We start from the raw sequence: 14,613 nt of genomic DNA, 5'->3' as shown, positions 1-14,613 counted from the left end.
GCCATTCTCCCAAATCATCCCACCCTCTCCCTCTTCCACAGAGTCCAAAAGACTGTTCTATACATCAGTGTCTCTTTTGCTGTCTCGTATACAGGGTTATTGTTATTCTTTAAATATATACCCATAACAACATATATTGTTGTTTCAAATATATAGTCTTTGTGGCTTTATCACACCTGCAAAGTAAAATATTTGCTATTTGATACTTATGTTAAAATACTCTTTTCTAGCTCCTCTCCTCTTTTCCATCTTTCCTTTCTCCCTGTAGGTGAGCTCATCTAACCTCGTGCCTTTAAACGCCATTGATTTCCAGATTTTTATCTTCAGGCCTGACTTGTAGGGTATAGCTGGCATCTCCACTCATTCTTAATGGGTATGTCAAAACTAATATGCCCATCCAAGCATCTTGGCTAGCCTTACTTCATCCATATCCCCGACTTCACCCTATGTTCCCCCCTGAGAATCCAAGACTTCATGTAGTTTCTTCTGCACATGTTTCCACACGGGTTTCTAAAAGACAAAGAGTTCCATCCTTTGTGTTCCTTGGTCTTTCAAGTCTTGGGTATGTTAATGTGATCATTTCATTTCCACTGTATTTTCTGTTTCTTTCTGATAGGAAAAGATTTTAGTCAAATGCTAGATTTCCTGGGCTGATCCTTTATAATTTTTTTTTTTTAATCTTTCCTGTTTTCACTTTGGAAATAATAATAGTACCTTCCTTATAGGGTAGTTGTGAGGCTTAATTCAGTGCCTGGCCCTTGGTAATTGCTATATGTGTGGGCTCTAAATATAATTTTTGTTACCATCATCAATTTTGTCTTTGTGTTCTGCCTTCTGAACATACTTCCTAAATTTTCTCTATTTTTTATTTCTTTTCTTGAATTTATCTATCTTAATTTTAATTTTTGGAAAAGAGTTCTCTGATCTTTATTTGAAAAATATCATTTTATTCTTATTTCCTGAATATAATATTTCTTATTGATAGTCTTAAAATATGCATTCTTTTTTATTATGGTTTACCCAGGACATTGAATATCGCTCCCTGTGCCATATGGTAGTAGGACCTTGTTTTCCATCTATTCTGTATGTAATAGTTTGCATCTACTAACCCTAACTCCTAGTCCATTCCTTCTCTACCTCCTTAATAGCTTAAAAAAATTTTTTTTATGTTCCTTGCATTGTTTCTCAGAGCGCCTTCTTCCCACCACCCTTTTCTTCCTTATCTCTTTCCTCTTTTTACGAGAGAGGGAGGGAAGAGAGTGGAGAGGTTGGATTAAGTATGAGTTTCATAAGAAGCTTCTGCAGTCTTCTCAGGTAGGTAGCTTAAGCTACAAAGAGAAAAATTATAATTCATGTAATAAATCCATTTCTTTTAGCCACTATTATATGCCAGATATATTTGGGGGCACCAGACATAAAATAATGAACTGTAAAGACAGTCATTGGCCTCTAGTTTTGGAGTAAAAAGCAAAAATACATAAATTTAATAAAAAGAAGCATACCTAATAAAATAATAAACTTAATAAGTAAATGGGTATTTATAAATGCACATTGTAATGAGCACTAGGAGACTATAAAAGGGAAATGCACTCAAGGGTGGCTCCTTTCAGTCTCTGATGATATCTGAAGGATGAGTAATTAAGGGGGGACTTATTCCAACCAGAGTGTCAGTGACCTGTGTGAAGGCCCTAGGGCCAAAAGAACTATGTATTTGAACCCTGAAGGAAGTAGTTCTGGGAGATTGGGGTACCTGGGCGCAAGGGAGAAGGATGGCTGAAAAGGATGAGCAGGGAGGTGAAGAAGACAGTTGGGACAGCTGTAAGAAGAGCAGGGCTTTTCAGATTCCAGTGTGGAGGCCCTGCAGATCAGCTGCAGTGGGGGTGCAGAAGCAGAGCTCTGAGGGAGAACTAGAGGCGTCTGGGTAGAGGAGTTGGGGCCCGGAGGCACAGGGGAAGTAGTTCAGACTGTGCTCAGCAAAGCCCTTGATTCAGTGTGACACGAGTGCTTGACAGGGGAGTGGGAGGTGAGGCTGGAAAGGTAATCTGCAGTCAGAGTTTGGAGCGCTCAGCTGAGGGTGGTGACTTCATCTCCTAAACAGGACAGAGCCTCATCGAGTACTGTGAGCACAACTGCAGGTGCAGCCAGGCAGGAGGCCGGGGGACCTGAGAGGGGATGGTCAGGGCCCAGCTGGGTTAGTCTGGTAGGATGAGTGGGAGAGAGGACATTGGAGAACTGCTCTGGATGCCAAGTAAGTGAACGTGGTGAAGGTAGAAATAAGCCTAAGGTGCTCCAAACCCTGAACCCAGAAAGAGCACAGTGCATTTAAAGACTCTGGAAACCCAGAAGGAGGGAGAAGCAGGCCTAAGAGAGACAGAAGACTCTACTTGGGGCTGTCAGACTGGCTCCGTGCAGGTCGCCCTGCTTCCCCAGCACCTCAGCACAGTGCCTGGCTGGAGGAATCCCCAGGGAGGGTTGTTGAGGGGGTTTATAGTTGGATATTGTCTGTTGGCAAATTAAATACAACAGAGAAGGTAACTGATAATAGAACCCAGAATAGAGAGGGAGAGGGACGTCTACATTTTGGGAGTGAGAAAAGAGAAAACTAGAAATACTGTGACATGAGTTCCCATGTCCCCATCCCACCCTGAGCCTGTTATTGTTTGAAAAGTCACCATTTGATGAAGTCATTTCTTCTCCTTAAGATGTTTCTCTTTTCAAATGCAGATGTCCCTGGGAGGGGTGGTGTATTAAGTCCTGTCAGCTATTAATACATTGTCATGATTAGATGTTTTCCAAGTGTTACTTTCTGACAGCAGCTTCTTGCAGAACAAGACAGATGATGAGTATGTTTTGGTTGGGAGAGAAAGTTAAGAGAAGCTAAGAAGGTGGGGCGGGAAACAAAATTATCATATGGTCCAGAAATTCCACTTCTGGATAAGTAAGAATTGAAAGCAGGGACTCCAAACAGATGTTTTTACATCCATGTTTATAGCAGCATTATTCATAACAGGCAAAAGGTAAAGACAATTCAGTTGTCCACTGAAGGATGAGTGGATAAACAAAACATGGTATATATAGTTCAGTGGACTATTGTTCAGCCTTAAAAAGGAAGGAGGTTTTGGGGACTTCCCTGGGTTCAGTCTCTGGGTTGGGAAGACCCCCTGGAGAAGGGAAAGGCTATCCACTCCAGTATTCTGGCCTGGAGAATTCCATGGACTATATATATGTATAGCCCATGGGGTCACAAAGAGTCAGACACAATGGAGGAACTTTCACTTTCACTGGTGGTCCAGTAGTTAATACTCTGCCTTCCAATGCAGGGGGCGATGGTTCAATTCCTGTTCAGGAAACTAATATCTCACATGCTGCAGGGTGCAGCCAAATATTTAAAATATAAAAAAGAAGGAGGAAGTTCTGACACATTACAACTTTAGGTACCTTGAAGGCTAACGTTATGCTAAGTGCAGTATGCTTGTCACCAAAGGCCAGATGCTATGAGATTCCACTTCTGTGAGGTATGGAGAATAGTCAGAATCATAGAGAAAGTGGGATGGTGGTTGCCAAGAGGTGGAGGGAGAGGGGAATGGGGAGTTAAGAGTTTAATGGGGACGAAACTTTATAAATTCAAATTCTGTAGTGCTTCATCATTTTCATATGAAATATTTTTCCTTTGCACAAACAAAATACAATATAAAAACAAAAATTTTAAAGGGTAAAAAACATCTCCTTCGTGAATTGATTGTCTCCATTTGTTTTATAGTTGATTTTTGTCATTATTCATACGAATACTTACTTTACTCAGCTGTAGGTGTAGTGTGAGCGCCCATGGTTGGCATTAGGTGAGAGTGGCTGGAGGTAATCAGCCCTCTGGAATCTTAAGCCTTATCTATCCCTGTAGTGGGCTTCCCTGGTGACTCAGCTGGTAAAGAATCCTGCAATGTGGGAGACCTGGGTTCGATCCCTGGGTTGCAAAGATCCCCTGGAGAGGGAAAGGCTACCTACTCTAGTATTCTGGCCTGGAGAATTCCATGGATTGTATGGTCCATGGGGTCAGAAAGAGTTGGACACTTTGTGACTTTAACTTAACTTTGTGAAACTTTATTGTAAGACTCCATATTTTCTTATAACTATTCATTCTGCTTATAATGGCCATGTTTAAGATGGCTTTTGTGAATGTGTTGCTCCCCTGGGCCCTTGCTCTCAGGGAATTGCATTTCGCTATTGATGCCATTTTTAATATTTTTTTCTGATTTATTTAAATTTAGCTATAATTGCCACAAGAACCTATGATAAGTGGAAACAACTTTGTAATTTTGTTGCTTTAATTATTGAAATCAGACTCAGAATATTCCCATTGGTCTTTGTATCTATGATTATGAAGCTAAATCTATATTTAGCTGCTTTGTTTCCATATTTGGTTATTGTTATAATTTATAGCAGAACTTGTATTTGTGTGTGTGTTTCATTTGTATCTCTAGCAGGCATGGTAACATAATGTTGCTTTGTTTTTATATACTCTTTTCTGAGGGTTTTTTAAAATTAAGCTTTTTGAGAGAATTGTAGATTCACATACATGGAGTTGTAAGAAATAATACAGAGAGATTCTGTGTATACCCCTTACCCATTTTCCCCCAGTGGTAACATTTTGCAGAGTTAAAGTAAGTATTATACCCAGGAGGTCGGCATTGATACAGTCAAGCTTTAGAATTCTTCCAGTTTCCATCCTTACAGGGATATCTCATGCTACACATCTGTAACCACACCCACTTCCCTCCCATCCCCACCCCCTCTTTATATCTGGCAATCATTAGTCTGTTTTTTTTTTCTAACTTTTTATTTTGTATTGGCGTATAGCAGGTTAACAAAAAATAGTTTCAGGTGAACAGCTAAGGGGCTTAGCCATACATATACATATATCCATTCTCCCCCAAACTCCCCTCCCCTCCTGGCTGCCACATTAATTTTATAATTTTACTATTTCAAAAATGTTATATAAATGGAATCAGCCCATATGTAAGTAACCTCTTAGGATTGGCTTTTTTTCTTTTTTATTGAAGTGTAATCAACATACACTATTATACTAGTTTCAGATGTACAGAATAGTGATTTGACATTTATATACTTTATAACTTGATCACCTCAGTAAATCTAATAACTTATCCTACAAAGTTATTGCATTATTACTGACTATAATTCCCTGTGCTGTACATTACATTCCCATGACTTATTTTATATTAAATACTATACTTATTTTATATTAAATTACTAGAAGCTGCCTGGAAAATCCCATGGACAGAGGAGCCTGGTGGGCAGCAGTCCATGGGGTCGCTAAGAGTCAGACATGACTGAGCGACTTCACTTCACTTCATGGGCACCTTGTCTTTGACAAAGGAGGCAAGAATATACAGCAGAGAAAAGACAGCCTCTTTAGTATGTTGGTGCTTGGAAAACTGGACAGCTGCATGTAAAGGAATGAAACTAGAACATCTCCTAACACCATACACAAAAATAAACTCAAAATGCACTAAAGACTTAAATGTAAGGCCAAAACTATAAAGCTCTTAGAGGAAATCATAGGCAGTACACTTCTTGACATAAATCACAGCAAGATCCTCTGTGACCAACCTCCTAGAGTAATAGAAATAAAAACAAAAATAAACAGGTAGGACCTAATTAAACTTAAAAGCTTTTGCACAGCAAAGGAAACTATAAACAAGGTGAAAAGACAGCCCTCAGAATAGGAGAAAGTAATAGCAAGTGAAAAGTATTAATCTCCAAAATATACAAGCAGCTCATGCAGCTCAATACCAGAAAAACAACCCAATCAAAAAGTGGGCAAAAGATCTAAACAGACATTTCTCCAAAGAAGACATACAGATGGCTGATAAACACAGGGAAAGACACTCAGCATGGCTCATTACTAGAGAAATACAAATCAAAACTACATTGAGGTATCACCTCGCACCAGTCAGAATAGCCATCATCCAAAGCACAGAGCGCTCTAAGCATGAAGTGCTCATGTGCTTCACAAGCCCCTCTGTGTGACTGTGACCTTTCTCAGTTTAAATGTCAGCTAGCTTTTATCATGCTAGCTCTATGTTTTCTGTAGAATACTAACCTTTTTATTTTTGGAGATTCTTATTTTACTGTGAAATGTATACAGCTGAAAATTTTCTGTGCTCTGCCTTTCATCCCTCCCATCTTTAACTCCTGGCAATCACTGATCTTTTTACTGTCTCCATAATTTTCCATTTTTTGAGAATGTCATATATATACTTGGAATCATACTGTATGTAGCCTTTTAGATTTTCTTTTTTAAAAAAATATTTATTTAATCTTCGGCTGTGCTAGGTCTCCATTGCTGCGCATGGGCTTTCTCTCATTGCCGCTAGTGGGGGTACTCTCTCACTGTAGTGCACAGACTTCCCGTTGCAGTGGCTTCTCTGGTTGTGGAGTACAGGCTCTAGGCCACATGGGTTCAGTAGTTGTAGTGCACGGGCTTATTAGTTGCTCCATGGCATATGAAATCTTCCCAGACTAGAGATTGAACCCATGTCCCCTGCATTGGCAGGTGAATTTCTAACCACTGGACCACCAGGGAATTCCTAGATTGACTTCCTTCACTTAGTAATATACATAAAAGGTTTCCTCCATGTTTTTTCAAGAAACTCATTTTTAATGTTGATTAATAGTCACTGTGTTGATGTCCCACACTCTGTTATCCATTATTGTTCACTTGCAAGGCACATCTTGGTTGATTCTGAGTTTTGGCAATTATGAATAAAGTTCTTGTAAACATTCACATGCAAGTTTTTGTGTGGACATAAGTTTTTAACTTCTTTGAATAAATACCAAGGAGGGCTATTGTCGGATCATATGTTAAGAGTGTATTTTGTTTTGTAAGGAGCTGACAAACTGTCTTCTGAAGTGGCTGTACCATTTTGCATTCCCACCAGCAATGATTGAGAGTTCCTATTGCTCCACATCCTCACCAGCATTTGATATCAGTGTTTTGGGTTTTGTCCAGTCTAATAGGTGTGTACTGGTACCTCGTTGTTGTTTCAATTTGCATTTCCCTAATGACGTAGGATGTTGAACATCTTTTTATGTGCACTTTTTTTGCCATCTGTATGTCTTCTCTGAGTTGCTTGTTTAGGTATCCTGCCTATTTTTAATTGGGTTGTTCATTTCCTTATTGATGATAAATATAGATACTTAGATAATAAATATGACATAGATGATATTTATCATTGATGGTAAATATGACACTTTAAAAGCTTTAAGAGTTCTTTCTATATGTTAGACCACAATCTTTTTCATCATAAATGGCTGATGAAAATCTTTTCTTCCAGCTTTTGGCTTGTTTTCTCATTCTGTTGTGGGGATAACTGTGTTTACTTATAAAATAATTTTTTTCTGACACGTGCTTTTTTTCCTTGTGTAACATAATTTGTTACTACCATGATTTCTTTTAAAGAATATAGGGATTTCCCTGAAGGTCCAGGGGTTAAGAATCCACCTTCCGGTGCAGGGGATGTAGTTTTGATCCCTGGTTGGGGAACTGAGGTCCCACACGCCTCAGGGCAACTAAGCCTGCATGTTGCACAAAAGATCTTGTGTGCCTCAACTAAGACTCCACACAGTCAAATAAATAAATATTGAAAAGAAGAATATATAGTATGTGTATGGTCTTGGACTACAGAGAATGTTTTCTAACTGTCACCACCTTACACTGACACACATTTTCTCTTATTTTCCTGTTGACCAGTGGCAGGTCCCTCCCAGAGCAGCTGCGATCCATCAACTGGTGTGTGGGAAGCGTTGCTTGCGTTGCCTAAAGCCTCTTTTCCAGTCTGGCCCTGGCAAGGCCTAGAGACATTCTTCTGTGTGTGACTTGTCCTGATGTCACAGTTGTTCCTAGCTAGCTTCGTTCCCTCAGGGTCAGACTCCGGCCTTCAGGTGTGAGTCTTGGTGTGCCTGAAGAATTTGTACCTATTGGAGCCAGAGTAGCACCCAGTTTAGCAAAGTCTGCTTCGGTCAGCCAGCACAGTCATGCAGTCCACAAGCACATGAATAGCCCTGGGAGCCCGCCCACTCCCGCTGACCTTTATTAGAGCAGCCTGTGATTTGCCTGTCTGTCTTTATTCCATCCTGTGCTGCATTGTGTTGAGCGATCCTGTCATCTTTGCCTTTCAGCGGTTTTGCGAGTGGCTGGTTCCCTGCAGAAGAGCACAGAAGTGATGAAGGCCATGCAGAGTCTTGTGAAGATCCCGGAAATCCAGGCCACCATGCGGGAGCTGTCCAAAGAGATGATGAAGGTGACCTGGGGCTGACCCTGTGTCCTCTTCCAGAGCACTAGGAGTCAGCCAGCGGCAGAGCCTGGGCCAGTGTGCACAGGAGCAGACAGGTCATTGTGTTGTGGCCCGGCAGAAATGATTTTGAGGATAGAAGCTGTGGGTTTTTTTTTTTTTTTTTAACACCAGGACAAAATACAAAACAAAACAAAAATTGTATTGGTATATATATGTATTGGCCAATTAACAATGTTGTGATAGTTTCAGGTGAAGTGAAGGGACTCAGCCATTCTTATACATATATCCATTCTATGCCACACCCGCCTCCCATCCATGCTGGCACATAACATTGAGCAGAGTTCCATGTGCTATACAATAGGTTTTTGTTTGTTATCCATTTTAAATATAGCAGTGTGTACATGACATTCTCCCCAACAACCATGAGTTCCTTTTCTCAGTCTGTTAGTCTCTCTCTGTTTTGTGAGTAAGTTCATTTGGGTCATTTCTTTTTAGATTCCACACATAAGGGATGTCATATGATATTTCTCCTTCTCTCTCTGACTGACTTCACTCAATATGACACTCTCTAGGTCCATCCATGTTACTGCAAATGGCCTTATTTCATTCTTTTTAATGGCTGAGTAATATTCCATTGTATTTATGTACCACATCGTCTTTATCCAGTCCTCTGGAGGACAGAGGCTGTTAACACTGAAATTGTCTGAGCCGAGCATGGCAGAGGCTGGGTCAGATTGCCATTTTGCCTTAGAAGAAGCAATGGTATGTCTAGATCTCCAGGGGAGGTGGGTGACCCAGGAAGCAACTGTCTGTAGAGTTTGGGGAGCTCAGGATTATGGGCTCTGAGGTGAACAAGGAAACAGAAGAAAACCCAGGTTCCTCTGTTTGTACCAGAGGAGTGTTAGTGAAACAGGTGGTTCAAGACCAGGGGTTGGCAAAGTTTTTCTGTAAAGGGCTGGATAGTAAATGTATTTTTTATTTCCTGGGCCATAGGTCTCTGTTGTAACTACTCAACTCTACTTTGTAGTTTAAAAGTAGCTGTAGATAATATGTAAACAAATGAGCATGACTGTGTTCTCATAAAACATTATTTCTAAAAGTTGGCAGTGGATTGGGTTTGGCCTGTAGCTGGCTGACCCCTGTCTTAGACCAGAAAGTGAAAGTTTCTCAGTTGTGTTAGACTCTTTGTGACCCCATGGACTTAGCCCACCAGGCTCCCCTGTCCATGGGATTCTCCAGGCAAGAATACTGAAGTGGGTTGCCATTCCTTCTCCAGGGGATCTTCCCAACCCAGGGATCAAACCTAGGTCTCCTGCATTACAGGTGGATTCTTTACCATCTGAGCCACCAGGGAAGCCCAGATAAAGGAACTGAGAACCAAATAGAAAGCAGTAAACTGCTGCTGCCCCAGGACCAGGGCCTGGCAGGGACCTGCACCAGTGGCCTTTGGGTGGGGGACAGGGCTTAGGAGGGTGCTGTTACTGAGCCCCCAGCTGCCTGTGGTGCAGCACACACGCTCTCCTGGAGAGTTCTCCCGGTCACCTTGAGATGTTGGTATTTTTTTCCCCTATTTTACACAGGAGTAGGAAACTGAGTCTTCAAGTTGCCAGGTGACTTGCCTGAGTGGCCTTGGTAGGAGAGGACAGGTCTGGGGTTGGAGCACAAAGGCCTGAGCTGCACCAGAGGACTTGGTGCTAGGCGGGCCCCACCAGTGCTGCCTCACAGCTGTGAGCATGTGGCCTGAGAATCCTCGTGTGTGGCTGTGCAGAGAAGCTGCCTCCCTTCCTCCCAGGGGATTTGATGTATGAACTTGGGTTGTAAACAGGGCTCCTGGGCCCAGGAGAGGGGAACAGGAGAAGAAAGTTGATAGAAAAGAAAGGCAGCATCAAAAGCCCAGAACCCAGGTCTTTGGAAGGAGAAATCCCTGAGCAGTGATCAGGATGGAACCAGGTTAGTGGGATGTATCCTCTGAGAGTGATACGTGGGTGTCTCACCTCACATTGTGATGTCTGTCTATCTAGAGCTGGGTAACACAGTCATTCTTCGAGTGACTTCATGCCTGCTCACTGACCCATAAGCCACTGAGATCTGAGGGTGGGGTCTTGATTATAGAATCTGGAATCTCTTCCACAAAAGTTTCTAAGCACTGAAAATAATATAGCTTTGGAGGAAGGCATATATGTAGTAGATAATATTTCCTGAATTCATACAAGGATGCCTCTCCAGGTGCAAACGGAAGCCTCTGCTGGGGTCCCAGCACATCAAGGGCAAAGACACAGTCTTACTCATTCCATGAGTCCCCAGACCCAGGGCTGTCTGTGGCACAAAGCAGACATTTGGTGAATGAATGGTTGCTAGCTGGATGGATGAGTAAATGAATGGCCACTTACTCCTCCAGGATGTGGAAGGCTGTTAAGAGTCAGGTTCCCCTGGGCTCTTTTAACCGAGTTAGTATGTATTGATCCAGCAGTAAGATCCATTCTCCTAGGCCAGAGGGCTCCACTTGTAACCTTGAATGTGAATTTGTTGGTTCATTTTGGTTGGGAGGAAAAGGGTCTGAGCATGGGCAGAATACAGAACTAGCTAGATTCATACATTAAGAATCACCTGAGTGGTCTGACAGCAGGACAGAGGGCTTGCTTTAAATCTGATGCCGTCAGCATGGTCGGTGAGGGTCATGCCCTGCCTGAGTGTGGTGGAGCAAGGGCTGGAGCTGCCGCACGTGATCTCATGCTCGCGTGACATTGCTCAGCGAGGGGGACCGTTGTCCGGTGTTAGAGAGCAGTTTTCTTGTGTCTGTAGTGGGGCTGTGCTCTTGAGAATGAAGTAGGTTAATTGGCTGGCGTCAGGCTGCTGGGCATGGGGCTCACTGTAGGGAGTGTGGGCACTGCCTTGTTGGGTCCAGAAATGTTGACTTATCAGTTCTCTCAGGTTTTGGTGAATTGACTGATCCTTACCAGACCCGTCAGGCTGACTCCGGGCCAGCAGCTATCACTTGGACCTGCTGAAGTACAGGCCTTTTCTGGGTTCTATGGAGCCCCACCCTGCTCTTGGTATTTGTTATCATAGTGTCTTCTGTGACTCCAGCCTACTTTGATACTGTGTCTCAACTCCTGCACTCATAGATTTGCGACATCAGGGCAAATGCTTCCTGAGACAGCACCCTCTCGTCTCAGCAGGTTGTTCCCCACATGCTGCATTATCGTCCGAGTTACTCTGTGAAACTCTGCTGATAGAGGCCCCCTTCCAACCTTAGTACTAAATTTGGAGAGCAGTTTCCCTTTGGCTTTTTGCTTCCTCCAGAGAGGGCAGATGGCATGTGGTGTTTCCTGTGGCTTAGACCTGGGAAGGGTGGACTGGACTCACAGACACCAGATCTCAGTTGTTGCGCTGGGCCCTCAGGGACATCTGTGAGGAATGGATTTAACAGTTGTGGGAAGTGACATGGTTTATTCTATATTTAGGCTGGGATCATAGAAGAGATGTTAGAGGACACTTTTGAAAGCATGGACGATCAAGAAGAAATGGAAGAAGCAGCAGAAATGGAAATTGACAGAATTCTGTTTGAAATCACCGCAGGTATGACCCAAGATCCTCCCTCTTTCTCCTCTCCTTTTATGGCCATCCTTCCTGCATTCACAAGATTAACTAGTAGCTTTTTCTTCAGATTCTAACTCCCTTCCACATTTCTTACTTTATTTTTAAAATTTTCATTTATTTTATATTTAGCTGTGCTTGGTTTTTGTTGATGCCCGCAGGCTTTTCTCTAGTTGCGGCAAGCACGGGGCCTCTCTAGTTGTGGTGTGTGGGCTTCTCATTGTGGTGGCTTCTCTTGTGGAGCATGGGCTCTAGGGCACACAGGCTGTAGTAGTGGCACAAGAGCTCGGTGGTTGTGGCTTCTGGGCCCCAGAGCACAGGCTCAGTAGTTGTGGTGCACAGGCTGAGTTGCTCTGCAGCATGTGGGATCCTCCTAGACCTGTGTCTCCTTGATTGCAGTCACATTCTTTACCAGATTTCTTTACTGAGCCACCTGGGAAGCCCCTACATTTCTTACTTTAGATTATGCAAGTTATTACTTGAAAAACAAGTATAATATCTATAACCATATTTTATAAAATACAAAGACAAAGAAGTTTTTGGTCCTGTATTCTGCTGTCAGGCGCTTAAACTAGTATAGACTTTCTTGAAAGCAGTTTGGCAGTAGCAAAGCTCTTTAACTCACAGATTGGCTTCTGGGAACTTATTCTAGTAATTTAAGATTTAGCTCAAGGATGTCTGTAGTATTATTGATAATATTGAAAAGTTTGAAACAAGCTAAGTGCCTAATAATAGAATATTGGTTAAGCCCATTGTGTTACATCTACGGTAATGGAATATGTCATAGTTGTTACACAGAGATGTATTTATTGACATGGAAAGATGTTCATAATATGCGAAGAGAGCACTGTTACTGAAATACACTATTGTTTAAAAAAACACATCTATTGAAAAAGTCTAGCAGGGGGATAAATAAAAATAATAGTTATCTATGAGGGATGGTTCATAAGCTTTTAAACTATTTTCACTTCTAGACTTTCTGAGTTTTATGTTTAATAACAAAACTCACTAGATTTAATTTTTATTTGTTTTCAACTATTGGGGGAATGAAGGCTACAAGAAAATGTTTTGTAATGATTTAGAAACAATTTAGTTTTACTGAGAGAGAATATTTAACATCTTCATGAATCTTGAAAATTAAGTATGCACTAGTGTTTAGGGATTTAGATCAAGAGGTTCAGAATCAAAATTCTTAAAATCTTTAGTTACTGTGACTTTGATATTAGAAGTTGGTGTTTGTGCACATTTGTCATAGTAGCCCCACCAAAACAGCTGTTTTGTTGCTCCTGTTCTGTTCTTGTCAAAATGAACCAGGTATGAAGAACAGAGAAAATGAGGGACTGCTGCTTAAGCTGATGTTCTGTTGACTTGTGTACTGTTTCTTTACAGGGGCCTTAGGCAAAGCACCTAGTAAGGTGACGGACGCCCTCCCGGAGCCTGAACCTTTAGGAGCGATGGCTGCATCAGAAGATGAGGAGGAGGAGGAAGAGGCCCTTGAGGCCATGCAGTCCCGTCTGGCCACACTCCGCAGCTAGGGCACCCTAGCCGGCCGCAGGCTTTCCTCCTGGCCCCGTCACCGGGCGCACACTCCTTGAAGCCTCTGCCATTTCTGTGTCTCTTGCACTACACCTCTGGGTGAGACACTGCGTTCTGGAGAAGGTTCTCTGCTACTCTCTCTTCTCTCTCTGCAGAGGCTTGGGATTCAGTGAGATAGTTCTTGAGAGGTGGTGTAATAAATGCATCATTTTCAGGAGTATAAATAGAAGTTATCTTTTTAGGGGATGAGGGCAAAGAAGTCTTGTCTTCTCACAATGCACTTCAGAGAATAGAATTGATTGCCTGAATGTTGAGGACTCTGTACTTTCTTTTTTTGGTCTGCAAAACACTATATAAATGGATTTTAATAAATTTCTGCTTTAACACTTGGTCTTATCATAGATTGTCAGGTGCAGTGAACTTGCAAGGTGTCTCTTAGCCCAAATTATGTCCTGTGTTGGCCATGAAAAGAGGTGTTACAGCAGGGCATGTGGGACTCGGAAGCTCAGTGGAAGGCACTTCTGCTCAGTGGACGCTGCTCCTCAGCCTCCACAAGGTGCTGTGCCAGCTACTCTTCCTGTGTTTGTCAGCTTTGTATAAGCAAAAGGATGCCTGGGAATTGTGACCCCTTGTTTTGGGGGCTGGGTGGCTATATTACATTGACCTGAGGCAGGTGTATGTGTCTGCAGCTTTTTCCTTCCCACTGCAGATTATGGACAGCAGTGGGGTTAGGCCTCTCTCACCCTCTGATTGCCTTCTCCTGTGTTAAGCTGGTTGTCTTGGATGTATGGGATATGAGCATACATATCAGTGCTTTCTCAAAGCCAGGAGCTGACCAATGAGAAGGGCATGGTGCAGTCATGCAGTGTAAACGATTCACACATTTCTAAGTGACGTTTTTAAATCATTCAGCAGTAGCGACTTATATTTGTGTGGGCCTGACAGTTTACAAAGCTGTTGAACATATGTGATCATTCAGTCTTCACAAATTAGGAAAACACCTCAGCTTGCTGAAGTGACATACTCTAAATCATAAAATGGCAGAACTGGGGTTCAACCCAAATCCCTCTGGCCCATGTCTGATGTGCCCTACACAGGTAAGGAAAAAAACCCAGCCACTGTCCCCCCAGGTCAGTTTCCGTAGGTTGTGTGGAGAAATGCGAATGTA

General features: G+C 42.4%; 1 protein-coding gene across 1 annotated transcript in view; it reads left to right on the top strand.

Moving 5' to 3' along the window:
- The window catches only part of CHMP3 (charged multivesicular body protein 3), a 41,435-nt gene extending 27,594 nt beyond the window's left edge, over positions 1–13,841 (top strand). The window contains exons 4-6 of the mRNA XM_005900364.2: positions 8,197–8,318; positions 11,777–11,891; positions 13,299–13,841. Coding sequence (XP_005900426.2) covers positions 8,197–8,318; positions 11,777–11,891; positions 13,299–13,444 — 383 coding nt within the window. The 3' untranslated portion in view covers positions 13,445–13,841. The remainder of the gene's footprint in view (positions 1–8,196; positions 8,319–11,776; positions 11,892–13,298) is intronic.
- Positions 13,842–14,613: the final 772 nt, after the last annotated feature.

Source organism: Bos mutus, chromosome 11, assembly GCF_027580195.1.
Source record: "Bos mutus isolate GX-2022 chromosome 11, NWIPB_WYAK_1.1, whole genome shotgun sequence".
Taxonomy (NCBI): Eukaryota; Metazoa; Chordata; class Mammalia; order Artiodactyla; family Bovidae; genus Bos; species Bos mutus.
Note: the sequence above shows the minus strand (reverse complement) of the source record. Positions and strands in the feature narration are given on the sequence as shown.